General features: G+C 56.2%; 1 protein-coding gene across 1 annotated transcript; it reads right to left on the bottom strand.

Moving 5' to 3' along the window:
• Positions 1-5,493: 5,493 nt before the first annotated feature.
• Positions 5,494-26,476, bottom strand: UCK2 (uridine-cytidine kinase 2). Its single transcript, XM_050901338.1, has 7 exons — positions 26,341-26,476; positions 15,708-15,867; positions 14,661-14,757; positions 13,662-13,804; positions 9,730-9,827; positions 7,627-7,675; positions 5,494-7,059 (listed from the first exon to the last, which is right to left on the bottom strand). Exons 1-7 carry the CDS (start codon positions 26,437-26,439, stop codon positions 6,920-6,922), a joined length of 786 nt encoding a protein of 261 aa, XP_050757295.1. The 5' UTR covers positions 26,440-26,476; the 3' UTR covers positions 5,494-6,919.
• Between the last annotated feature and the right edge of the window lie 542 nt (positions 26,477-27,018).

Below are 27,018 nucleotides of genomic sequence, written 5' to 3' on the forward strand. Positions count from 1 at the left end.
TGGGTCAGGTTCAGGATGAACGTTGTTTCTGAGGGCCTGAAGCAACTGCCCGTTGTTGCCGAGAGCATGGCCTCCGAATGGGACAGCAGCATTGGCCGTCGCAGCCCCCACGGCTGGGTCAGGGTCAGGATGAACGTCGCTCCTGAGGGCCTGAAGCAACTGCCCGTTGGCGCAGAGAGCATGGCCTCTGACCTGCCCTACCCTCTGGGCCAGCTTTGGGACCGCCTTGCCCAGGTGGACATGACCTGGCTGCTTCGCATGGCCTGGCAAACCGTGTGGCTGCTCTGCATGGCTTGGATTGCACTTGGCCTCTGGAGAAATGCAAAGAGACCCCAGGGACAGGTGAGCAATCGAGATCAGTCACACAGCAAGGGACCGGGTTGTGGGGAGCAGGGAACCACAACAGCCTTGGCCAAGAAGGCTTGCAATGAAAAAACAAAACCCAGCATGGGCAAGAAAGCCTCAGCAGGCCCCCAGAGGTTCTCTGCCTCTTCCCCAGGGACACGCCAAGCTGCAGGGCTGAAACCCTCCAGGAGCCCCCAGCACGACACCTGGGGCCTGCCGGAGGTTTCCTCAGCCCAATGTGCTGCCTGGAGCAGTCCTGTGAGGCTGGAGTTCTTCCATGGGAAGCCAAGCCCAGCAGGACACTTCTCGGCCTCCCAAGCCCCTGCCCGCTTCATTGTGCCCCCGGCCCTGTCATTTCCAGGGAAAGCGACGGATGGCCTCATCTTCCATGAGGACAGACTGCTGGGGAAAGGGCACCTTCTGCGAAGACGAATTGCTCTGCGTGCTGGAGGCCAACACCGCTGTGGTGGCCAGGTGCCTGAGGCACATCCACCGCCTCCGCCTGAAAGAGCGCCAGCCCCAGCACTCCAAGAAGGTGGCGTGAGAAAAAGGTAAGAAGAGGAGGGCCTTCTCTAGCTCCCCGTGCAACTCCAGCTAGAGCGTGGCCCGGCAGATTGGCAACACGAAAGGCAGCAGTGCAAGGGAGTGCTGCTGTCCATGTGGCATGGGACCTGAGGCAGGAGGGAACAGGCTTCCGTGGCCGTGAGGTGCCCCATGGGTGCCCACGTCCCAAGAGGAGGGGCCCACATCCTGGCAGGGTGCCCACGGCCCCGTGAGGTTCCCAGTGGGTGCCCATGTGCCACTGAGGTGCCCGGTGCCTGCCCAAGTCCCGGTGAGGTGTGTGCTGGTTGCTCCCCATGTCCCGGTAAGGTGGCAGTGGCCAGCGCCTGGCCATGACCCATTGGGCTCCTTAGGCCTTAGGACCTTCCAGGGTGGTGCGAGGGCAAGCATCACACCAGGAAGAGGGGCAGGTGGTAGGAAGTGGGTGGAGAACAATTCCAACTGTAGCAGTGTCATCCAGCTAACAGCGAATTCTCCTCAGGGTGACAGCCAGCTGGTGCATCAGGACGTGCCTCAGCCAACCGAGGGCTCCTGGGGTGAGGGCACATCCACTGACTACAACCTCTTCTGCTGGCTGGAGGCCATTATCGCCCCGATGCTCTTGTTCCTGTGGGGTGGCCATGGCCAATGGGTGGCCACGGCCTGGTGGGTTGCCCGTGCCCACCCGGCACAACAGCCAGTGGGCATTCGGCAACTCCCTGGTGAGGACCTCTGGGGAGGGTCCCCTTTTCCACCCTCCCAAAGGTGCTGCCAGGGCCCACTGGCATCCCAGAGGCCAGGGCTCATCTCCGTCTCTCCGAAGGGGACAGCCAGAGCATGCCTGTGCAGCAGAGACATCTGGGAAACTCGGCAAAACCTCTGCTGGGAGCAGCCTAGTTTCTCCATCTTCTAGCACTGTTCCCATCAATAAAGTTTATTGTTCCTGAAGCAAGTGTCATTTCGGTACCGAGGGGATCCAGGGGAGCGGCAACATGAAAGGCAGTGGTGCGAGCCAGGCTGCTGTGTGCGGGCTTGCGGAGCATGCGCTCCGGGAGAAGTGGGAGAGCTGGGGTGGGAGAGAACGGGCGTCCACGGCTCTGAGGTGCCCCGCGGGTGCCCATGTTGCAGGAGGAGGGCCCCGCATCCCGGCAGGGTGCCCATGTCCCGGTGAGGTTCCCAGGGGGTGCCCGTGTCATGTCAGCGGGGGGGTGCTGATCCTAGCTGTGGTCACAGCCAGAGGCCAGAGGCAAGTTCTTCACCAGAGCCATCCTGTCCCCGCCTTGGCAGCAGCACAATCAGGAGAGGAGAGACCCACCAAGGCCTGATGCACCTCTCTTCTGCAGCCGCAAAGGAAAATGCAGAATTGGAGAAAGGGAACTGCACCCAGCCTGGGGCAGCCGTTACTCTGGTTAGCTTGGGGGAAGGCCGCGGTAGTCTCTCGTGAAAGCATGCCTGACTGCTGTGGTCTCTAATGCTGTAAAAGCGTCCCAGATCTAGGACCCGTAGTGTGCCCACTCAGCATCACCGTCTCTTGCATAGATACCTCCAATTGGCACCAGAGACCCATATGCTCACAGACGGCAGCGACAGCTGCTGAGGGGAACCACAGGCTCCCCACAGTACCACCGGGCAGAGTGCATCAGCATCGGATCCAGCTCTCACAGGCCTCCTGTACACCCCCAAACCTGGCCCTACCTATGGCCCTCACCTCCCATCCCAGAGTCCACCCTCAAGGCGTGCTGCAGCAGTTCACTACCTCTGTGGAGGGGCAGCAGCTCCCTCAAACGAACCCCTGCCTGCCCACAGACCAGTGGCCGTGGAGATCTGAGCATCGACTACGGCTGCAGACAGCCACCCACCCCTGTCCCGCCATTAGCTACTCCCTCAGCCGCCACAGCCTCCCCTGCGGCCAGCCAGCGTGCCCTGACTGGGTGCCCTTCTGAGGAGCGACAGTTCCTCCACCTGCCTGCCAGTGGCAGTGGCCGTTAAAGCCAGTTCCAGCCAGTTTGGGTGCTCCCTCTGGCGCCCGCTCCCTCACACCACGGCGCGCCCCGCCCGTGCTCGGTGCTCTTTTGCCGCCATGTTAAAAAGTTCAAGCCTCACGTAAGGTGAAACTTCACGGGCAGCTGTGCTGGAAGTCCCCAGGAAGAGGGACAGGGACACATCTCATAGCCAAGCTCAGGGACACAAGAGAAGGGATAAAGCTGGCACCAACTCATCTCCCAGCTGAACCTGGAGCACAGTGGCCCATCAGTGCCATCTACCAAGTACTTCCAGGAGCCCGAGGTGGGCACACGAGGGTCGTGCTTGTGACTAAGGAGTCCGACCGCAGGAAAGCCTTTGCATTTCCTAATGCTGAAAATACTTTAAAATTCACAGAATGGCTGAGCTTGGAAGGCACCTCTGGAGGTCAGTTTGTCCAATGCCCTGCTCAGGCAGGGCTGCCTAGAGCCAGTTGCCCAGGACCTTGTCCAGATGGCTTTCGAGTATCTCCAAGGATGGAGACTCCACAACATCTCTGGGCAACCTTTGCCAGTGCTCAGTTACCCTCACAGCAGAAATATGTTTTCTGATGTTCAGAGGGAACCTCCTGTGTTTCAGTTTGTGCCCATTGCCTCATGTCCTGTCACTGGCTCTGTTCTTTTCACCCTCTCTTCTGATATTTATATAAATTAATAAGATTCGCCTTCAGCCTTCTCTTCTCCAGTCTGAACAGTCCCAGCTCTAAGCCTTTCCTCATAGGAGACATGCTCCAGTCCCTTCATCAGCTTCATGACCCTTCGCTGGACTCTCACCAGTAACTCCATCTCTCTCTTGTACTGGGGGGCCCAGAACTGGACACAGTACTCAGGTGTGGCCTCACCTGAGCAGAGGGGAAGGATCACCTCCCTCAACATGCTGGTAACACTCCCTCTAATGCAGCCCAGGATACCACTAGCCCTCTTCGCTGCAAGGGCACGTTGCTGTCTCATGGTTAACCAGGACCCTCAAGGCCTTTTCTGCAGAGCTGCTTTCCAGATGAGTGGCCTCCAGCATGTACTGGTGCATGGAATTGTTCTTCCCCAGGTGCAGGACTTTGGACTTCGGACTTCCCTTTGTTGAACATCAAAAGGTTTCTGTCATCCAATTTCTCCAGCCTGTCAAGGTCCCTCTGGATGGCAGCACAACCCTCTGGTGTACCAGCTACTCCTCCAGGTGTTGTGTCATCAGCAGACTTGCTGAGGGTACACTCTGCCCCATCATCCAGATCTTTAATGAGTATGTTGAACAGAATCGGACCTAGTATTGAACCCTCAGCTACACCACTAGTTACTGGTTTTCAACCAGATGTCATACCGCTGATCACCACACTCTTGGGCCCAGCCATTCAGCCAGTTTTCAATCTATCTCACTGTCTGCTCATCCAGCCCTTACATCAACAGCTTCGCTATGAGGATGTTATGGGAGACTGTATCAAAAGCCTGACAGAAGCCAAGGTAGATAATATGTACTGCTCTTCCCTCATCTACCAAGCCAGTCATTTCATCATAGAGGGTTATCAGATTGTTTAAGCAGGACTTCCCCTTCATGAATCCATGCTGACATAAAGTGATTTGCCACAAAGAGATTTACCCCTTTGCTAAAAGCAGTCTCACCCTTGCCTCATACTCCCCTAGTGCTAATGCCACCCTGCCTGTGAGGTCTTTTGATGAAATTCACTTGACTGTCATCTGTTCAAGAGACTTACTGGGAAGGGCTGAACTTGCCCGTATCTCTGCTGTCCTGAGAGCACAGAGGGATTTCACAAAAGCACCCCAAGCCGTGTGTGCTCCGGGACTTGCTGAGAGCTGGCTGGCCAGCCAAAAGCCAGAGCCACTGCCTTCAGCACCTCCTTCTTCACCAAAGCAGTCTGTGCCAGGAGCTTTGCTCCAGGTCTGGCTTTGACTTGCAGAACTAAGACAATGTTGGCCAAGTCTGCTTCCACACTGGGACCACAGCCAGCAACATGCAGCACCAAACAGGAGACAAGAAACACCAGCATCCATTTGTGCTGTCTTTATTTACAGGGGAGAGGAGGCCAGTATTTCATCTTGAGAGCTGTCTTGGCTGCTTAAGCCCTGAGAAACCTCACCAGTTCTGCAGGGCTTCGGTCCCTCTTACCTATGGCTGTACCTAGAATAAGCCAGTGCCAGCCCTTGATTATGGCAAAGCTGACATGCCTCAGGGAGTGTCTGCAGACAGGGAGGCGGATAAAGGGCTGCCATGTGTCCCCATCACAGACCAAGAGGGAATGAGTTTGCCCCAGCAGCGGTCACTGGGAAAAGCGTTTCCTTTCTTGCTCTCTGTGTTAAAAATCAAAGCTTGTCTCAGCTCACATGGGGCTGGAGAGTGATGGAGCATTGAATGTCTAATGTCTTAAGCTTTTAACCATGCAGAGCAAAACCAATGCTCTGAAAAGACTGGAAATCAGAGGGAGCAAGGCTAGGAGTCCCTGCTCCAGGCTTCGCGGAATGCCTACGAAAATTTGTTTTCAGCAGGGCAAGTCAGTCCCAGCAGCATGGGTCAAAGGATCTTTCCCGGCTACCATCCCACCACATCCCCTTCCTTGACTCCCACCAAGCCCCTGCCCCAGCCCAGCTGCCCCACCTGGCTCTCCAGGCATCGCCAGACCTGCAGTACAACCCCACCAGGCTCTCCAGGGACACGGCTGTTGCAGCACTACCAGGTTAGTGGAGACTAATTCTCACCTGGGGCAAGGGAGGGCACTCCCTGGGCAGCCCTGGGGATGGCAATACTGCAGGGACACAGTGTCCTCCACCAGGATGCAATGAAAGGGACACAGGCCAGACAACACCATGCTCTGAAAAAGGGGAGCAGAGGACTCCTGGGCATCCAGTTTCATGCTACCCAGCTGGGATCTGTGGATGTCCCATATGAAGATCCTAGGCAGCCCAGGAACTGCTACACACTGCTGTCCCCCCTCAGACAGGCTGCTCAGCAGCTGCCTTTCATCATCCATTGCCCCTTTCTTTCAGAAGAGGCTGGTTCTCCCTTAACCATATCTTACAGACCCAAACCCCCCCATCCAAGAGCAAAATCATTCCAAGTGAGGAATGACAGACACACCTCTGACCTTCTGCAAGCCAACCTCGAGGCTTAGGGTTGAGCCCAGGGCTCGGCTAGGAGTCCCCCCACACATGGCCACTGAGCTCCAGAGGGGCTGAAGGTATCCACGTGCCGTCCCCACCCAAGGCAGGCAGTGAGACTGCTAAAGACGCAAGCTGCCATGTTTATATGATCACATACCCCACATCACCTACCAGGTCCTTGCTGGAGGGTGTGACAGCACACCCACACCTGAGGTGGGAAGGGGTGTCAGACACAGAAAGGGATGCTGTTGAGGGACGGAGACCTGGAGGTGCAGAGACAGTCAGGGGAGGTATTACACATCATTCTCCCAACTCCCAGTGGCATTGTGCAGTGCCTGCCAGCCAAAACCACGCTGCTTGGACCTGAACAGCAGTAGCAGGAGGCGGCAACCCCAGCCCAGTCACAAAATCCATGCCGCACTCAAGTTGCCACCTCCATCACAGCCCATCCCTTCCCTGGGATGGAGACCACTGCGACACTAAAGCAGCTGTTGAATGCTCTTCCTTCCTTACCGCTTTTGAAGTGAAGATCCTGACACCAACATCTCCCAGGACCCTCTTCCCAGCCCCCTCCCAGCAACACTGAGCCTGGCAAATACCTTATGGCAAGTAATTTTACATTATTCTGCATTTACACAAAAATAGAGCAATTCTATATTTATAGAGATTTATAGCCGGTTCCGTGCTGGAGGAGTTATTGAGCAAGGCCAGGAGCTGTGGGCGGTCCAGGCTCCCGAGCAGCCGGCTGCTTCTCATTCAGCATTTCCAACATACAAAATTAAAGGCATTCATCTCCGTCTGGTTTCTTAAATAGATAAGGGGGGAATGAACGGACAGTATGTACAGAGGGGCAGTGGCAGGGCCCGAGCGCCCTCCGCCCCCAGCCTCGCGCCTGCCGCGTGGGGTCAGTGAGGCCGGCTGCTGGACTCTGAGGGCTGCCGCTGGCGGGGAGGAGTGTAGCCATTCAGGTAGCCGTTGCTCTGGCGTTTGCTGAGTCCTCCGTTAAGAATGTCCTGGATGTGCTGCACTATCAGGTTTATGGCCACTGTGAGCAAAAGGGAGGGAAAGACATGGGAGAGAGATTGCATTAGGATCACTGCAAATAAACTAGAGCCAAGTCAGAGACAATGACCCTGCTGTCTCCCCTGCTCCTATCCCCTCCTATCACGCGGTAGGGAGCTGCAACCCTGCGGAGAGGAGCTGCCCTGCTGGGACTTCACCGCTCTGCCCTGGCTGAGCCTGGCACTCAAGCCAGTACGGTCAGGCTGATTCCAGCCAGGTGGAGACCTGGCTGTCCCAGTTGCACGTCTGGCCTTGGAGAAGCACATTTCCCTTTGTGTGGGATGGGCCAGGAGTTTGCCTGGAGGCACTGGACATAGATGGGCTCCCAGGCTTGATCAGAGGAGCACGAACTCCCAGTCCCTAATGCTCCAGGCAGGAGCAAAGGGCAGAGGCTCATCTCAGCACGTGTGTGGTAACAGCACTTTCTCGAGTGGCAGTGGCCCGAGTCACCTCCATGGCAGGTCCTGCTACCTCCTACCTAACTCTGCCACAACAGCAACAGCCCAAAGCCGGCTGCCAGGACGTAATGGTAGTGTCTGGGTCCACTCACCTTCATTATCTGCTCCTCTCGGAATGATCACGTCAGCATACTTCTTGGTCTGGGAGGAGAGAGAGCACTGCGTTAGAGAGAAAGTGGAGAGCCACCAGGCTGGGGCATTGTCCCTGCTTCCCAAGGCAGGTCCTTTCCCTCCCCTTGCCAAACCCAAACCCGCTGGGAGGTTATGTCGTTGCTGATAATACATTTTGGATGCTCTTACTTGTCTTCTGCTCTGTGTTTTGAGGGCCATGCTTTGCACCTTGATTCCATTTTCATGAGCTCATACAGATTCCAGTAAGAGGCACCCTAACAAAACCTGAAATTAAAAAGCCTCACGATTGCAAGATGCTAGCAGCTGATGCTTTTGGGAACAACCTCCCCCTGAATCCAGCCAGACTTGGTACAAGAGCAAGAGTTGGCATGCCTGGGCTGTGTGGACATGCAGGGCACAGCCATATGATCTGCCTGGGATGTGGGGAGAACTTTCTACCAGCATCGCTTCCAAAAAAGGTCTGATTCGAGACACCAGTCCTGACCTATTTTCACCTGCAGGTGCCAGTCTCAGTTTCCTCCCCTACTTGTGTCAGCTTTTACAGCTGATCAGCTTCCTGACAGCCATGCTCTACCAGCAGTAAACAAGCCAGTCTGCCCGACACCTCCAGGTGCTTCCAGCCATATAAAAAAAATCACCAGGACATGCTGGACCATTTCAGTGCTGGACCACCTGGCCCAGAGCTGGTTTAGGAGTCGAGTAACAGGAACAGTGGGTGCTGAGCCTGCTCGACATCCGCATGCAATTGCTCTGCAGCTGAGCGCACTACCAGGTTGGAAGCAGGTGGGAGCAGACCACTGCAAAGCTGGTGGGTAGGGACAAAGCAGTTGTTTTCTACCCTCCTTGTTTCACATTTCGTCCTCCTACAGACTCTTCAACAGAAGAGACTGATGCAGCATCTGCTGCTTTGCAAAGCTGCGGATTTACCTTGCTGGGGATTTGCAAGGAGGGGAGCCACCAAGCTGGACCTGCCTCTCAGGAAAAGCCTCTCTGGGATTACACTGGAATTGGACGTTGGTCCCCAGAGCCACAACTGAGTGAGACAGAGGAAAAGGGTGCTGCCCAGGAGCCAGGAAGAGAACTTGTAGCACAGAAAGAATCAGCCCCTCTTATGGGAAAGGGCAGAGCTGGCCACATAGACAGGCACAGAGATGTTCCTGAGGCTGGAGGCACAGGTTCAATTCCTGCCTGTGGTGCTGGCCAGCAGTTCCCAGGTTGCAGGACTCTGCTGGCTCAATTCCTCCAGAATAAGAAGAAATTCCTCATATAACTACCACATCTGCTTGAAAAGCCTTGAGAACCAAGGCATGGGCTCCTCTCCACGAAAGCCAGGAGAGGTGTGCAATGGCTAGTCCTGCAAACATGCTATTTCACCTGCAAGTTCTGCAGGACTGCAGTGGTCTCCCGCATGCAAAGTCCCTGTCTGCTAGGGAGCCTTGCCTCAATTATCAGCTCTCAAAGTAGCTTCCTTTCTCCAGACAAACCTTGCAACCCTGGCCCCGAGCAACGTCTGTCTGCTCTACACCTTGGCATCTCACCAGCCAGGAAATGCAACCTGCAAGGCCCATCACTCTGTGCTGCGGGATGTGAAGAAGCTCCCCTGCTCTCCCAAGCATCCAGCTAGCAAGAAGCTTCACTGCAGGGTGAAAAGGGCAGGCAGGACAGCCCAAAACAGGACGCAGATACAGCGAACACTGCCTCGGGGCAGGGATCTCCTCCTCCCCGGCTGGATGCAGCCAAGGATCTTCCCTCCTGGGCTGGCATCTGCTGAGCTGCCTGGTGTTGGTTTGTCAGACCCTGTGCAGGGAAGGGTTTCTCTTGCTGCGTCGGCCTTCCCATAGGGGAGGGTGATCTCACCAGGAAGGCAGCGGCTGTATAAATAGTCCCCATCTCACCCTGCCCCGGCCAGCACTGGCACCCCCATTTTTGCCAGTGCCTGCAGGGAGGGAGCAAGGCAAGGCAGGCTGACCTGAGCTCTGGGGCACAAAATGCTCCTGTCTGAGGAGCTGGGCAGGGTATGAGACATTTGGCAGACTCTTGTGGGTGTGACTCCCCTTACTTACTGGCAAACAGAACTCCTCGAAGGCAGGCTTGACAAAGGTGATGTACTGAGATAAGATCTGCTCGAGGTCCCTGCCTCGCTCACTGATGTCTCGTAGCACTGCGGGGAAGATGTAAGGCACAGTCAGGAGCTGAGACATGAATCGCTCCATCCCCCTTCCCTTCAGTACAGCCTTTGGCCAGCCACCCAGGTATTTTGCCCGAGGTCTCTTCCTGGAAGCTGCTGCCCACATGTCCAAGCATACCCCAGCCCAGCTACATGCTTTTAACCCACTTCCAAGCTTTCCCGGAAGCCAAGGGCTGGCTGACCTGACCAAGGGCTTTTCTCAGCCTCCCTCCCTTCTCAGCTCTGCAAGCACATTCCAGCTGTAACCAGTGCCACCCCAGTCCTGACTGTTCCCAGCCTCAGCCCTTGCATCCCTCCTGTCACTCTGCCCTGCCCTTGGCCTAAGGATGGAGCGTTCTCCCAGTTGTCCCACTGCAGAGGTGCCCAAAGAATAGAAAAGCAGTGGGGTTCACCCATACACATATTAAGGCGCAGTTTAACTCAGGTCTGCAGAGGTGAGGAGAGCAAAACTCACCCACCTACCCAGCTCTGCCAGGCTCCTTGTGCTGCCCGCAGCTGAGTGGGATGGGAAGGCGAAGCAGGCTCCCACAACCAGAGGCTGAGCGGGTGCTTGGAGGAGATCAGCTCAGGAGGCAGGAGAGCAAGCTGGCCTCCTGCTTGTTCTGCCATTTGGGCCTTACACCCTGGTTGCACGAGGTATTTGGGCCATTGCCATCTCCGGTCTGAAGCCACTTCAGCGTGGACAAGTGCCACAGTTCAGCAGGAATTCAATCCATGGGTAAGAGCCAAAACAGCCCCGTGGCCGAGCAGACGGCTCTTGGCTCTCCCCAAGGGGCTGGCTGGCTCCTCCCCAGCATGCTAGCACCTGGCACTGGGTTCGGAGTAAGTCTTCTCCACGTGCCAAGCAGAGCCAAGCCACGGCACTGCCAGCCTGCGTGACCTGCTCGGCAGCCGTTGCCCGTGTGCTTGCAGGGCCAGGACAGTGCCGTTCTCCCAGTGCTGGTTTGGCACCATCCCCGCGGCTCTGTTTGCCGTCAGCCAGCAGCTTTGCAGCGTGCCCTTTCGCAGTCCTGCGCAGGGGAGGTGATGGGGGGAAGAAAGGGCTGGCAGCAGGATGTGTGCCAGCTCCCTGCCTGCTCCAGGAACGGCTCAGTCCAGCCCAGGCTGCTCTAGTCAGCTCCTTGCCTTCTCCAGAGAGCGAGAGCAAGCCCCAGCTCAAACAATACAGAAAAACAGGCAAGAAAAATAAAATAGAGAGACTTTTCTTTCCCAGGTCCCAGACTCTGTCTGTTGGCTGCTCTGTGGTGGGGAAGGAGCACAGCGTGGGTGTATTTACAGCACGCTTGGCCTGGGATGGCGTGCGGGAGGCCTGTGAGCTGCACAGGGCAAGTGCCCAGGCTGCCAGGGGCCGGTCCTGACAGGCCAAAACTCTCCTGCCTGCTCCCAGGGCAGACCACAGCAGAGCAATCACCCCACACACAAACACAAGTCAAGCACCCACTGTCTTGTACCTGGCCCCAAAGCAACGGGTCCCAGCAACCCAGGCTAAGACCACGCATCCTGTCTGGAGGTATCCCGCTCTACTTGCAGGGCAGGCAAATGTCCCAAGGATGGATCAGCACCCGTCCAGAGCCAGCAGGCAGACATCACTCAAATCAGGCCCGAAACATGCACGTGACACCTGACTTGGTCTTTGTTTTACGGAAGCTGGCCAAGGACAGGGCAGCGAGGGACCTCAGCCAGAATCAGCTTTGCACGGATCAGACTGTTTGAGGCACCTGACAGACCTTGCCTCTTGCGCTTTGGTAGCAGCATTTTTCTTGGGAGAGGTGCTGAGATGGGGACAGTGCGAGTCACGCATACTGAACCCCAGTGCTACTGATTAACAGAGCTGTCAGCTACATTTCCAGGAACCTCATCTCCCACTGCTGCCCAGCTGGAAAGCCCATTGATGCAACTCTTCAGGACTTCTGGGAGAGCAAGATGACTCAGGGCCATGTCACAATGCAAGATCCCGACTTTTGCTACAAGCTGCCTCCAGCTACGTTCCAGGGACATGATTATACCTTCAGCACCTCACATACAGGCTCTCCTTTCCCAGAAATGCCAGGGAGACATAGAGTAAACAGATTTGCCGCTGTGGTCCTACCAACTGCTGACGGCAGGCCAGGAGACCGCCAAATGGTCAGTTCCCTATCAGGAGGCCGATGAGTTGCCCTAACTAGGAGACACCAGCACCTCAACCAGCCTAGCTGCCCCTTTGCAAGGCTTTAGTGATTGATGGTGGGTGGGAGAAATACCCCAAGAATGGCCTGGGCCCATGTGGCTCAGGACCTCGTCCGACAGCTGCAGCACAACAGGGTTTAGCTCTGTCGGCAGCTGGATGGTCTCGGTTCTTCGTCAATGGGATCTCAACCAGTTCTCAAGCCCTGAGCTCACAGTTCTGTACCAAGTCTGAACTGACTGAACCACACACTCCACAGCATGATTGGGATGCACACACGGTCATGTGGCTCTGCAAATGCACAAGGCAACGCCTTGTCTTCAGACAGCTGATACAAGGCACTGCCAAAAACGTGTGCTACCCCGTGGCTGGGTGTGAACCCAAGTTCCTGCACAGCACAGTCTGCTTAAGGGATAAGGTTCACATCACGGGATCTTGCAAATGCGTATCTGTGACCTGCTAATACATCTCCCTACAATGACTGTGCTGTCACCTCCCTGGATGAGTCATGCAAGAACAGTGGGCAGGGTCAAGAAGGATGCGTAAAAAGGAGCTTTTAATCAGCACTGATGACATCCCAACAGCGGAGGAGGCTGTGTATCTGTCTGACAGCAGGAGGGCAGGCAAGACCAGTTCCATTGCAGAGTGGAACAGTCCCATGCACACAAGCAGTCCCAGGCTGATGCACTGAGACACAGCACAGAGTCTGGGCGGGACCTCTCCTTGAAGTCATCGTCTACATCCCCAGACACCCTGTGGAGGCTGTTGGAGCCAGGCAGGGGTAGGGACAGTTCAGACAGAACTGAATTCTGCCCCAAGAGTCCCCAAATGCTTTCTTAGTCATCCAGGAGACTCAGGTGCTACACCAGTGACCCCACTCCTAAAGGCTGCTTTGAAATGAACGGCATCTCAAGCCATGCAGGCCCTGCAGAGCTAGAGTCCCTCCTATGTCAGCTGGCAACCCACAACCAAGCCAGCTGGACATGGGGAGTCCTAGAGAGGCATATTTTGGTTTCTAGGGCTCTTTGCCCCCAGAGCCATCACCCCAGTGCCAAGTACCACAAAGAGTCTCCACGCTGCGCTGGCTGTGCTTGCATGGACCAAGATGTACAACCAGACTCCCTATCTGCATCATCCACGATGGACACCCTCACGCCCAAATGCCATCCTCAGAGCACACCCGTGCCCCAGGTCCTGAGCAGATCCATCAGGCACTGCCTTCTGATTGAACAGTCGAGATGCTTTGCCTTGCCCATTGCACCCTTCCCTGCTGGTACCTGCTGACCAGCAACAGCTGCCATTCAGCTGATGGCACGGGGCTGGTGCTGCAGGGCCATGTGAGGACACAGCATGCTCAGTAGTCACATTGCTGCATGCATCAAAGGAGGAATCCCAGACAAGGCAGCGAAAACCCCACTGAATCCTAAGAGACATGGAGCAAGGTGCTCTCCACTGCCATAAGCTGCCCTATGTGACATTCTGCACTGGGGAGGAAAAGCTCCCTGGCTCTTTGCTAGCAGCAGCACAGCTTTGTGCCAATTCCAGTTCTGCTCTGGTCACTGTCACCTGCCTCTCCAACCAGCTGCCCAGATCAGTTAAGTGACATTTCTGTCCCTACTGCACAAGGCATGTTTGGGCCTCACCTCTGCGGGACAGCCGGGTGTCTGCGTCCGTGTCCACAAAGAGCTTCATGCGGAAGAGATCCCGCACCTCCTGGCTGTAGAAGGCCAGGATGCCTTCAAAGAGCACCACGTCGGCAGGGTAGACGGTCACCGTCTCCTCTTTCCTAGCAGAGAGAAGGAGTCACAATATGCTGGTGGGGGGAAACAAGCCAAGAGAGGTGGGGGGAAACAGCGGTGCTCCTAGGCACTGGGAGCATCCAACCCCAGGACATCACTGCTGCACCAGGGGGGTGACCAAGGAGAGGGCAGACCTACCCCACCGTGGTGAAGGGAATCCAAGGCATACGTATGCTTCCTAGAAGGACAAACGGCAGGGCAGGAAGCAGACTAGACCTTCTCCCCCCACCTTGGCCAGCTGCTGCTTGCAAGTGTTATTTGCCAAGCCGTAAAGCCCAGAAAGCCTATGCATGGGGCTTGACCCACGGGAACCTGCAAGGGCCAACTCTGCTCCCCTGGGAACCAGGCAGCGCTCCCCTGACACCACAGCGCTTTTGTGGGAAATGGAGCAGGGTCACACTATCCATGACCAACACATGCATGCAAAAACAAGCTGAACACATGCAAGGGAAGAGTTACAGGAGCAAGAACTGTCGTCCTCCTCCTTTCCTGGCAGTGCCAGGCTGTTTGAGCCTGGAATACTTGTTAAAGCTGCAAACACAGAGTTTATGGGGAGAGGAAGTGTGGATGGGGGAAGGAAAGGGGGGCCATAACCCCCCTCCACTGACGCCTGTATGTTGCTGGATGCCACTGCATGGCTGCGCAGCTTTCCAGACCCTCAGACTGTGCCTGTATCTGCCCTGGATCCTCTAACCAAGGGGTCTGGAGTAGTTAGGATTGAAACTTTCGGTTGGCACGTTAGGCGCCTAAGAGCGGAGGGGCAGGCGGTTTGGGCTGGCAGGGCTGCGTGCCGCGTCGCAGGGCGTTAGCAGAGGCACAGCAAGGCAGGAGTGGCTGTTAGACCTGGAGTGGGAGACAAAGTCATAGACAGGAATCTGGACCGTCTTCCCTTCTGTGATCTCTTTGAGGGTTTTCACGATCAGCTCATTGTCAAAGGCATCTGAGGAGAGAAGAAACGTTACCCGAGGCAGCTTTGCAACCTCTCCCACCCACCAGACGCTGAGCTTAGCCTAGCCAGAGCCACTGGCACTCCACACTGGAGACAGACAGACACACAGACTTGGGAGGAAAGCCCTGTGCGTCCCCATGGGCTTAGCAAGGCCCAGCTCTCCCAGAGCCCCCGGGGCTTCACTGCTTTGCACCAGCCTGGGATCTGGCCTGCAGAGATCAATACCACCCTTGTACCGTGACGCTGACAGCCCAGGCTTGGGAAGGCATCTCCTCCAGGGCTACAGCCCTCGGAGAGACTGGAGCAGTGTTTCAGCCTCAAGTCGCCAGACAGACAGGGCTCTGTTTGCTCGGTGCTCGCTGCCTCCGGCCATTGTCCTCGTGGGGACGAAGGGACAGCGGCTCTGGAATTTCCCCACCAAGCCCAGAGATGGTTCAAAGAGCCCCTGTTGCAGCAACAGGGCACGGCCCCCTCGGTGGAGGAGTTTGCACAGCAGCTGCACAAGACTGTTCTCTCCTTGAAGGGGGGACATGGAGCTCCTGGCTCCAGGGGGCTGTGACAGGCCAGATCTCCCTGGTCCCAACCCAGCTGCACCAGAAAGGTTTTCAAACTGGGGGATGTTTTTGCAGGGAGAAGAGGAGCGTCTTAAGGAGTTTGAGGGTTCACAACTTGCCCTTTCTCATCCCAAACACCCCACCCCAGAGGCAGTTTCTTTCGCAAGAGAGTCAGAGGTTGTACTGCAGGGGACACAGGTGGCCCCCAGCCACCCTGCCAGGGACGGACCTGGCTCCACAAGAGCTTAAGTAAGCCACCCACTCCTGCCCCACGCGGCGACAGAGTCCCAGTGTCCATGCAAGGCTCTTTGCTGGTGGAGCAGGGGGTCCCGCTCCAGCCCTCACCCCCCACTGTGTGGCAGAGTCCCGGTACTGTTCTCCATTCACCTGGGTGGTCAAAATTGAACTGGCCTTTGAGCGCTTTGGATTTCTGCTCTGAGGTGAGGACCCGGTAGAAGCTGTCTTGGCTCACAATCACCACCTGCTTCTGGCGGTAGTCCACCTCGTTCTGGCCCAGCAGCTGGACGATCTTGGAGCATACTGAGGACTGGGAAAAGAACAGCAGAGGAGGCAAGTCAGCAGCAAGTGGTATCTGAGCTGCACAGCGAGGATGTCCCCAGGTAACAGCCATTCCTGGGGGCATGGGGCACTGCTTGCTGGACCTCCAGCCTAGAGTTCGTGGTCCCCTCAACGGCACAGCCCAAAGCCACTGATGGAAAAGTGCTCCAGAGGCATCACCGTGGGGCCCTTCAGTGTGAAAGCAGCAGCAAGCTTGCTGCCTGCCTCCCTCTCCTCCGTCCCTATGGCCTGCCCACAGCTCCTATTCTGGGCACAAATGGCAGCAGGAAACCAGCTGGCCGCTGCCTGGGTTCAGCTGCACCCCCAGGGCCCCCGCAGCCAGCTCCAGCCTGCCCAGCAGCTCCCCAGGGAGCAGAGTTGCGTGTGGCACCAGGGCTGTGCCTCCTCCCTGGGAGGCAGCCTCAGTGCCTTCGTTCCCCAGCTCTGGTCCAGCCCAGAAACCCCACCACAGCATGGGAAGGGAGGGAGAGAGTCCTCAGAGAAGGAGACCCACATTGTTTTCATACCCTAAACAAAGCCCAGGATGAAAAGACACTGGGAAGAGAGCCCTGGGACTTTACCAGAGATCTCTGCCTCAGCTGCCAGGGCTGGGAGGAGCAGCCGCGAGCATATCCTGGTGCCTCTTGGCACAGTGAGACTAAGGGCACTGCAGAGCCAGTGGCTGAAGAGCCACATGGCTCTGGCTGCACGTGCAAGATCCCCACGAGCACTGCTGCCACAGGGATCAGCACCTCACACACCACATGGAGCGGGCTGGGTGCCGGTGGCCGGCATCAGCATCAACTCTGCTGGCACTGCAGCAGGCACCAGCTGCATGGCTGAGGGTCACGCTGGACCCCGTCATTGCGACGCGAATCAGAGCACAGCTTGGGGGACAAATCCCAAAGCCTGCTTCAGTCCCTTCTCCTTAGTCATAAGGAGAGTTCTTGGCCGCTGCGCAACACAGCAGTGTTAACTGCATCACTAACTGGCAGCCGGCACGCCTGCCCCGGCCAGCAAGAGCCAAGGTCAGGCCGGTGGGGGAGAGATCTGCTGCCTGCGGGAGCCCTGCGCATCAGCCCCACAGCATCCACTGTTCGGGGAGAAGTCGGTGCTCCTGGTGTCAAACTGAGCTGCTTCACCTCCTGCGAATCATGCTTGCTGCAGATGCCCAGCTGAGCCGCTCCTGGCCTCGGTTACCACAAATACTCTCCGCTGAGCGCTCTGCTTTGCAAAGAGAGGTTTGCTTGCCCCAGCCTGCCCCCCCCAGCCTGCCCGTAGCTCTTTCCATGCTCCCACCTCCCTGCTGGCTCAACCACCTGCTCCATACCTGGCTGGCAACCTCCAGATGCAGAGCTGAAGACAGCGGTGGTGAGAGGGAACAGGGAGGGGAATGCATGCCTGGCAGAGGAGGTCACCCCAGCAGGCAGAGGGCAAGGCTGTTTGCCTGAGAAGCTGGAAGATTTGACGGCATTCCTGTCCCCAGAGACTGTCTCTTCCCCTCCAGGCCAGGCTGACCTGACTTGGCTGTGACCGCTGTGCTGTGAGTCAGCCCCAGCCTGGCTGGAGAGCCTCCGCACACAGCACTGCTGCAGAGAAAACTGGCTCGGGCTGTCCGACAGTAGTCCTTGCAGCCCTGAGCACAGGTTTGGTTTTTGGGTCAGGGATGGGGTCTCCCTGAGCATCCCACCTTCTTCTCCTGCCTCTCACGGCTGGCAAGTTGTGCTTCCCGAGCCACGTCAGCAGCCCTGCCCTGCAGCAAGCTCCTACCACCCAGAACAAAGCACTGCAAGTCAGTGCCAGTCACTCGCCCTTCAGCATGCGGAGACACAAAGCCAGAGCCCATTCTCCATTTCCTCTGTTTTCCCACTCCCCACATACTTCTCCAGCCTGCGTCAGCCCTATTGCTTATCCAGCTGTATCCCATAGGTTTCACAAAAACAGGGCGTGCACAGTGCCTCTCCTCCGCTTTTCCTCCCTGCTCTCTCCCCTGGATGCTGCTGCCTTCCCGTGCTGCCCATGCAGCAAGGAGACGCAGCGCAGCAGGGTTCAGCCTTGGCCACAGCTGCCGAGGACACCAAACTTCCCAGGCCCTTTGCAATTAGGAATAAACCACCTTTCAGCACAGCCACCCAGACAGATGCCCAGCCTGTAGATCAGCAGGCTCCATACGGATCTACACCAGAAACTGCTTTCCCCAGCCTGGGGGAGGGAGCAGGACTCCTTTACTTTGGATCAGTGAAAGCAACACACCATTTGCACTCACGCTCTCCCCTTGGACCTCAGCACATGGATAGACAATAAAATCATTTGAGGGCATCAGACAGTTCCTGCCAGTCTTTCTTCTGCCTTATGCACACTAATCTCTGGTCTACTGATCCTGGAAAGTGGAGAAAAGAAGTCTCTATCAGCTCTGAAAAATCACCCTCCTGTTCCACACCCCACAACTCGAGACACCTGATGGTGACAAAAAACCAAGGAGAAAGTAGCCCTCGGCAGCTGGAGACAGGAACACGTCCTCCCACCGGGGCCCAGGACAGGGATTGGAAGGTATCCTGACTGCATTTACCATCCAATGCTCTGGGGTGGCAAGTGCCTCTTGCAAAAGCATCCAGGCAGATGCTACAGACCCTTCCCTTTTCTCTGGTGGGCTTTGGAGAGCTATCAGAAGTGGTGGAGAAAGATGATCACAAGGACATCCTGCTCTCAGGACCGAGCTCAGGTTCAGCGTACCGCATTGCCCAGGTGGGCAGGGATGTCACCCCTGGGCTCTGGGAAGAGGCACACATGTCACCTTGGTCCCACAAAAGGCAGAAGGTGTGGGCCAGGGCACTGCTCGCACATTATACCTGCATAAGTGCAGCGGGACATAGGGACAGTGGGGGACATGGCATGTTCCTCCAACCCGAGGGTTGCATTCAGCTTGCCTTAGTGGGGCAGCAAACCTTGGCGAGGTCTAAGTGAAGAAGTTTTTTCCTTTCCTCACGGTCATTTGTGATGGAAACAAGAATGGTTCATGAGGAGCATTCCCTTATGCCAGTCTGAATACCTCCTACAGCTGGACAGGCAGTTTTTCCCCTTGGTCGATAAACACTCTAAGCAAAGGAGGAAGAAAAACCAGAAACACAGAGGTTACAAATTCCCCTACACAGTGGGAACAGAAACTCCCAGCCTCAGGAAGCGTCCCTCCAAATGAATGACGCATGTCCCCTGCTTAAACCCCCTTCTCCCAAACCAGTACTACATACATACGTGTGACCGATGTTAATCAGAAGTGTGAAAAATACACTAATAACTGGAAATGATAGCCGTTAGGCTCTGGGGAGGCCTGCAGACGCCCAGAAAGACCAAGACCAAAGCATGACTGCGAAGTACCGTGCCAGGGTGCAACCAGCCTGGATGCACGGTAACCGAGGGGACACGTGGTGCTGACACATGCACTCAGCACCCACTTGAAGGGACAACCTGGGCTCAATTTCCTTCCTTTGCCAATTCCTAACTGCTTCTCCCAGGGGAGAAGACGACAATTGTTTCTTCTCTGAGAAGCCCGGGACTGCAGAGGCAAACGGAGGATGACCTGAGGAAGATGACATGATGCTATAGATGAATCCCAATACAGAAACTCTGTGATTTCAGCCCCATCCCTAGCTCTGCCCTGCATGACACATCTCATCTGCAGGAAGATGAGAGGCATGACAGGGCTCCTTGCCTCTGCTCAGCCCCTTCCCCAGATCTACATTGTCCGTGCATACCTCGCCATGACCCAAAGTGAACACTGATGGTGATTCAGCCGCACAACAGGATGCTTTCTCAAGCAAAAGCCTTCCCTTCCTCCAGAACTTGTTTAAAACTAAATATAGACAGGACACAGCAGCCTCTAAGCCGCCATGGTTGCAAGCAGACCTTTCCCATGTTAGCCACATGAAACCGATGCAGGACTTTCCAAGCATGCAGGCAGGGAGCCCCAGCCTCTCTGCCATCGTTCATGACTTTCCACACGCTGCAGCAAGGGGAACTCAGCTCCAGGTTTGAGCAAACTGGCTGCGCCCCACTGAGCTGCACTCCCCCAGACTTTGCGCTTGAGCTGCTCCCTGGGAAAGCTGTGCAAACCAACCCACACCACACAGACGGCGGAGAGGGAGGTATCTGCACATCACAGCACAAGAAGCGAGCTCAGAGATGTTATTCCTGAACAGAAGCAGCTGCAGCTCCCCTTGCAGGACTCCTCCTCTGAACCAAGCACACAAATAACTAGTGTTTAAGGAAGAAGTACAGCTTTATTCTGCTGGGAAGGGAAGACGCTGAGAGCACCTGGGGAAGAACTCCAGCATATTTTCCCAAAAGGAGAAAGATGGTACACAAGAGAAGAAACTCAACAGACGGGTGTTCGGAGCCCTACCCCTGACATTTATTTGAAAGATATTAATTAAATTACATATTTAATTCATATTCACTCATGGCCTATAGCCAGCTGCTCAGATATTCTCCAGGAGTTAACTAATTTCCCAGTATTATTACGCAGATTATCCCACAATCCCTCTTGGGTAGCTCTGATCAGACCAGTGAATTCTGACTTCAGATGGGTATTAGAGAGAAAGCTGACAGACAGTGCTACAGTTAACCACCATGTGAAGGTACCAGGCAGGACACAGCTGATGCTTTCAGCCCCAGGTTTGCTGCGGCAGACAGGACACTACGGGTACTTCTGCCCCTGGCTGGTAAGGCCTTAAGCAGGAATCCATAAGCCTTGTGCATGTGGATATGCTAAAACCCGCTCGCTCAGCACAGTCCATCCATCCCCAGGGAGCCTTGCACTGCAGAGGGATTTCTACACCAAGCTGCTCACTAGGCTCCCAATATAGCAGCAGGGAGGACCTCCCATCCTCCCAAGGACTCTAGACTAGACACCTAGCAAAAGTGACTTATGCCCGATAAAGTGATTCCAGTCCTAAAGAAATACTGAAGCTGCCAGTCCCCTCGGGAGCAGGTAAAGGGAGAAGGGCTGTGCCAGAAGCAAGACCTACCAGGAGAGGCACGTGCTGCGCTCCAGCGTGGAAGGAAGAGGCGCACAGACTCCTGCCACCGCTGCAGGCTGCTCGCCCTGAGCCAAGATGCTGCTCACCACGAGGACAGTCCTCCCCAACATAGCAATGCCCTTGGCCCACAACAAATGCTACAGCCAGGAGCAAGGACAGACAGCAGCAGTCACATTCTACCTCCCACCAGGGAAAGAAGCCCAGAGGTTATCTCTAGGGTCACCACTGCCATAACCCCCTTCCTGTAGGATCTGGATGCGAGCAGGCTTGGCAGGGGCTGTTGATGGCTTTGCATCCACAGGAGCCTGGTTGGGGTGTCCTCATCACATGCTTGTGGATAAAACAGTCTCCAGTTCTGGGATCTGGCAGGATTTTCCCTAAGATCACATCAGGGACCACTGGGATTACTTGTTGCATTTCTCTGATGTCTCCTGTAGCATGGTTCCCTTTCCAGGCATCAGGGACCAAACTGAGTAAGAGCCCCCTGTGAAATGAGGAGCCGTGGTAATGCTGCCCTTCTCTCCAGCTTATCTCCTGCAGCACACTAATTATGGATTTTGGTCTCTTCTTGTAAGGTTATGTTAATTATAGAGTATTAGGAAGTGCTTGGTGGACTGGGGTGACAGAACAGATACCAAATTGGGAAGGGTCCCACAGCATCTATTAAATGTCTGCCTGCGACTGCAGAGAGCTAGTTCATGACCCATGCAATCCTTTCCAGTCCTAATGGAGCACATCCGTATGGCAGCACTGGGACTGGAAACTTGCTATTCTCGTACCAAAAGCCTGGGCCTCCACCCAGAGCTTTCCCAGGCAGGTTCACCATTCCTGCCTTTCCCTTTGTGAGCCACAGGCCAACCAGTCCAGGACTGGGATAGCCAGGTTTCTGTTCACTCACCCTGGGACGCTGTGCATGTGATCAGCAGTCCTGGGCTGGAACATAAACAGGCACACACAAACACAGAGGATCTGAACACAGATTACGCATGGGGATGAAAACAAACCCCCTAACACAATCCCTCCCAATCCACTGGTTTTAGATGCAGGATATTTTTCTCGAGCCCCTGCTGCAAACTCCATAGCCTAGAGCTGGCTGAGCCCACAGGACTACGGTAAGCAGGCTCCATAACGAACTTGCACATACTCAAATCAGTAACAGGAAAGGGCTGACCCATCAAAACGTCCTGTGTATCAGTCTGATCAGGGGCTGGCACAGAGTAACATTCTACTAGAAAGTTTGGCGAGTCTCTAGTTAAACACTGGTGTCAATGTGTGCAAGTCAGACCTTGTGATTCAGGGCTCCTGCCAGCCACAGAACGAACAGCCACCAGGAAATGGTGCTGAACTGACACAGGACTGCTGCAATCCCTGCTAGTCCCCCTCCCATGGCTCCCCCCTGGGTCACTGCCAAGTCTCCCCTGGGCTTCTTTGCCTGGCATCCAGGTGGTGACATGGTGGCAGTGACCCCCAGGCTGCTGTGGTGGACCTCAGCCCTTGCTAGCACAGGGGCCTGAGCTCTGTCATGCAAGAAGCCCCACGTGAAGAGGGAACTGCCTCATGCAGAGATGCGCTGCAGCTGGGGCCACTGCTTCCCTGGGGACCAACACGCTGGCTGTCCCACCCTGGCTGGGTGATACCAGCCTTCTTCAGCCTCCTGGCTAGCTCGCTCTTCTAGGCAGCCAGCTCAGCCTCAGACAGCATTTCTGGTGTTTAAAGCAGAAGTGCCTAATGGATTAACAGTGAAGAGTACATCTGGCTGAACACACGCTACAGTTTTGGTGCTCTGCAGTCTGGCAACTCTCAGGCTGCCTGTTCAAACAGACATTTCCAACTTTATGTGCTAACTCAAGATCCAAATGATGCAGCCACTGGACCATGGTGGCACCCATATTCAGCCTTCATTAGTTTGAGGGCCAGGCAGCCAATGAAAGCGTTCAGCCCTTTATAAATCTGTCTTTTCTTACAACCTCCTGTTGGAAGGTAGCAATCAGCACCTCGCTTTGCGGCATGTGGGGACAAGCAATTAATGCTTCAGCCTGAGTTTGAAGAGCTCTCCCCGCCCCTGCAACCACCCCAGCACCAGATGCTTCCACTGCTGCTGGGAGCGAGCCACTCCAGCACTGCGAGCAGAGCTGCAAGGTCTCAGGAGCTAAGCTGAAGTGAGGACACGTGAAGAGCTTAATGAGGTATCCCAACACTTTCCAGCTCATCTCAGTAGTCAGTTTGCTGAACTTTCCTCCAGCCTGCAGCCTGGCTGCCTGCCTTGCATGCTGCAGTCCTTGGTAGTCAGGAATCTCTTGTGGGAGGGAGGGAGAGGCTGTTAGCACAAAGACCATGGGTATAAGAAGGAAACAAGAACTTCAGCAGAGCACTTGAAAGCTTATAGGATGAAAGAAAATGCTACAACCAGCCTTGGGAATCCCTCTGAGGAAATGAGGCGGTTGCAGTCCTCTCTGGCTTTGGCACAGGAGAGGGTCTTAATGCCATGTCATCTCCTCCACATCAGGAGACTGCAGCAAGCTTTGCCCGGGCTGCACAGTGCTTGGATTTCGGGGGACAGTGGGAGAAATGCTGCCTCCTGCAAGCTTTTGTGAAGAGCCTGCGCCAGCTGAGCCGACACAAAACAGCCACCATGCAGCTGGCACTGCCCTCGTAGAGGCTGCAGCATCACAGCCTGCCCAGGACCTCTGCAGCTCCCCAGTTTTGCTCCCAACACAGTCCAGATTTCTTTTAAGAGCCAAATACAGAGAGCGCTCAGGTTTCTACCTCCTATTTGAGTACCAAAAGTTACTCAAGCCTCTTTTGCTCACTAGGGAACAGCAGTCAGCCTTTGAATTTGAGTTCTCACCAATCTGCCTTTAAGAAATACCAGCCAAACACTCTCCCCAGCTCTTCAGGGAAGGCTGGCTGCTTCAGATGCCAGCTTCCCCAGGGCACCATGCGACACAACAAGTTGTGGCAAGCTACAAACACTATCCCTTCCTTCCGCAGCCTGACTGTGCTGGTACATCGAGAGGGATGGGGGGGGACTGTGGAGCCTTTTTCCCCATCTTAGACTTGAAAACAGCAGTGGGAGGAGCTGGGGGGGCCCTTGGAAGGCAAATGCCCTCCGTTATCTTCGGGCTGGTGTGCTGCCAAAGGGGTGTGTTATGACAACAACCCTCAATTGGTGTGAAGGCGAGTTGGATGGATTTGCCGCTTTCCCAGTGGGAAAGGTGCCTGCTTCGCTTTCCCTCTAGAAGCATTTTGTTTTCACCCAGAGCCAGCACACCTGCATGGCAGCCCCTGGGCTGGATTTTAGCTGCAGGCAAGCCCTTAGCTGAGCAAACCACACCAGCCCCGCCACTGCTTTCCCAGAGCGTGCTGCGGCACTCAGCATCGCCTGGCACAGGGCACTGTCACTAGCCAGATCGGGGACAGCCCCACTGCACCCCTGCCTTGCAGCTGCATCAAATGTGAATTTGAGGGTCTGTGTGCACAAGCCCCAGGTCCTTTCTTCCTGTTGCTTTTCCTCGAGCAAGCTTTTTTTTGCCAGCACACTTCTTGCAGTCTTTTCCCACAAACTTTGTACTGATCTGCTGGATTCCCTTCAGCGGGCAGCACTGCACAGAGGTTTTTAGCAGCCAGCAATCACTGGAGGGGGGGGAAATCAAAGCTGAGAGACAGGAAAAGCCAGTTAGTACATCTCCCTTGCTAGAAAGAACCATTTCCCTATTTTTTTTCCTAAGGCAGCCTGCTGCTACTAAGCATTTTCACTTTGAAGTTGAGAACAACTGTGGCGTATTGTACTGTAATCACTGCTTTTACCTTGTGGGCCAGAGACACAGTGTTCAGAGACATAACAGTTCAGCAGCGCCAGACACGATGTTATTGGGACAGCTACAGAGAGGCAGACCCACGCATCAGAGAGCAGACAAACCCAGCGTGTTTGAGTCACCAGGAGCTGTAATGCAGGAACAATCCAGCTTTGGTTCCCAGTGGAGGAGATTGCATCCTCTCTCACCATCCCTCCCCTGTTATATCTGGATTTTTCCCCCTTGCAGTAGGAACAGCGATCCAAGAATCAATAGGGTACTTAGAGACACATTCTTAAAACACTGTTATTATGGGCTGAGGTACAGCAGTTGGCTTATGCCATTCTTCAAGAGAAAAAGGGGCCCTCCTACAAACACAAATCAACCCAGAGATATAAGGCTCTGTCTTCCTCCTGTGACAGCCCACACTCAGTTTCCTTAGCAAGAAATATTTCGAAGGTATTGCTACTTCCAAATCTATTCATGCTCTCTGAAACGCCTCTTAAAAATGCAGGTAGAATGCCTGTGCTGCCCTGCATAGGAGGGCTGATTAGCTGTGGATCTGGTTTTACTGCTCTTAAAGAAGAAAAAAAAAAAAAAGTAATTTTCTTTTCATATTAGGCTAGAAAGCAACCTACCTCAAGTTAAACAAATAAAGAAAAACCCACTGTATGAAATAACTTAAAAAAGAAAAAGCCGTAACATTGCCGGAGTTGCCCTGCGCTGCAGTTTGGGTGTAGCAGCCCTCCAGACAAAACCCGCATTAACCCCGGCCGGAGCGGCTCTCCCCAGCGCGGCTGGCCCCGCAGCCCTCCGCCCCGCTCCTACCTGCCGCTGCCAAGGACCATCCCCTCCCGGGCGCAGCAAAGAGGTCGTTCTGCCGCTGTGAGTCAGCATTTACTGCAGAATTTCCACTCCTGCTACCCCAAAGTTGGCCAGAAAAGGGCACACACCCCCCCCCCCCCCCCATGCACGACCGACACCACGAAAAAAATTAAATAATTGCATCGCACCCAACGCGGGGCGAGCAGCCCTTGGGGACACTGCAAGTGAAAGGGTGACGGAGGGGAAGCGTTCATTAAAGCCACGGGAGGGAGGATTTTGCAGGGTGGATGCCGCCTCCATCCCGGCCGGGCCGGGGCCGCCCACGCCCCGCGCAGCCCCCAGCCCTGCCCGCTGTCCTCCGGCAGCCCCCCCCCCCCCCAGCCTCCGGCGAGGCGGAGGGGAGCACGGTCCCAGCCGGTGGCGGGGGGGGAATAAAGCCTGCACCCCCCCGCCCCTCCACGTGTCCCCGGGGCTCCCGGCCGCCGAGCTCCCGCAGCCGCCGCCCGGGCAGAGGCCTCGGCGGCCCCGCTCTCTCCGCCGGCTCATCCTTCCCCGGGCCGCAGCGTGCACGGCCGGGGCGACGAGCCCGCCCGGCCCCGCCGCCGCCGCCGCCGCCGCCTCCTCCGGCCCGGCGGGGGGCCCCGGGGCAGCGCACGTGGCGGGGCGGCCGCTCGGACCCGCCGCGCTGCCATGTGGCCGCCGCGCCCGGCGGAGGGAGGCTGCGCCGCGGAGAAAGGCGCGGGGCTCCCCCCCCCAACCCTCACCCCCACCGGAGCTCCCCCGGACCCCGCCGCGAAGCCCCCGCACCTTGCCGCTGGCCGTGCCGCCGCTGACCCCGATGAGGAAAGGCTCGCCGCCGCTGGGCTGCCCGTGCTCCTCCAGCCTCTGCTCGCTGTCCCCCGCCATCCTCCCCTGCTAGCAGCAGCAGCAGCGCCACCGCCTCGCCTCCTCCGCCTTCGCTCTCCGTGCGGGGCTGGATTTATCTGATGAGTCAAGGGCCTTCCTCCCCGCCTGGTTCACATCCCCGGCGCTGCGGCTCCCTGCCAGGTGCCTGCCGCAGCTGCACATGCTCCGGCCCAGCCTGCCGGCGGGCTGCGCGACGCGGCGCGGCACGGCACGGCACGGCACGGCACGGCACGGCGGCCACATGGACCCGCACCTCGCCGCCGCTCTCCCCCGCCCGGGGACAAAGGCGATGCGGCCGCCCGATGCACCGGCCCTCGCTCCCTCTCCCCGCCGGCTTGGTTTGCCCCTCGGCGCCATCAGTCCCGCTGCCCACTCGCCATCAGCCACCAGCGAGCACTGGGACCACACCAAGTCCACCCAGCAGGACTCCCATTATATGTCCCCCACCCTGGCTTCTCCCACCCCACCCCGGCCCTCGTCCTGCGAGCACTTGGGAATGCTTATTAACGACCCAAAACCAGGAATAAAAATTACGTTTATGTCTTTGGCAAATGGGACCCATCTGGGAGGAGCCGCGAG

Source organism: Gymnogyps californianus, chromosome 8 (genome assembly GCF_018139145.2).
Source record: "Gymnogyps californianus isolate 813 chromosome 8, ASM1813914v2, whole genome shotgun sequence".
Classification (NCBI taxonomy): domain Eukaryota; kingdom Metazoa; phylum Chordata; class Aves; order Accipitriformes; family Cathartidae; genus Gymnogyps; species Gymnogyps californianus.

Bases quoted from the DNA above. Each gene is read 5' to 3' on its own strand.
- UCK2 (XM_050901338.1), bottom strand. From the start codon at position 26,439: ATGGCGGGGGACAGCGAGCAGAGGCTGGAGGAGCACGGGCAGCCCAGC. The intron at 15,868-26,340 runs GTGCGGGGGCTT...TTCTTTTCCCAG, and splicing joins GCGGCACGGCCAGCGGCAAG to TCCTCAGTATGCTCCAAGAT. The intron at 7,676-9,729 runs GTAAGTAAGGGG...CTCTCCTCCCAG, and splicing joins TCGAGGAGTTCTGTTTGCCA to ACCAAGAAGTATGCTGACGT.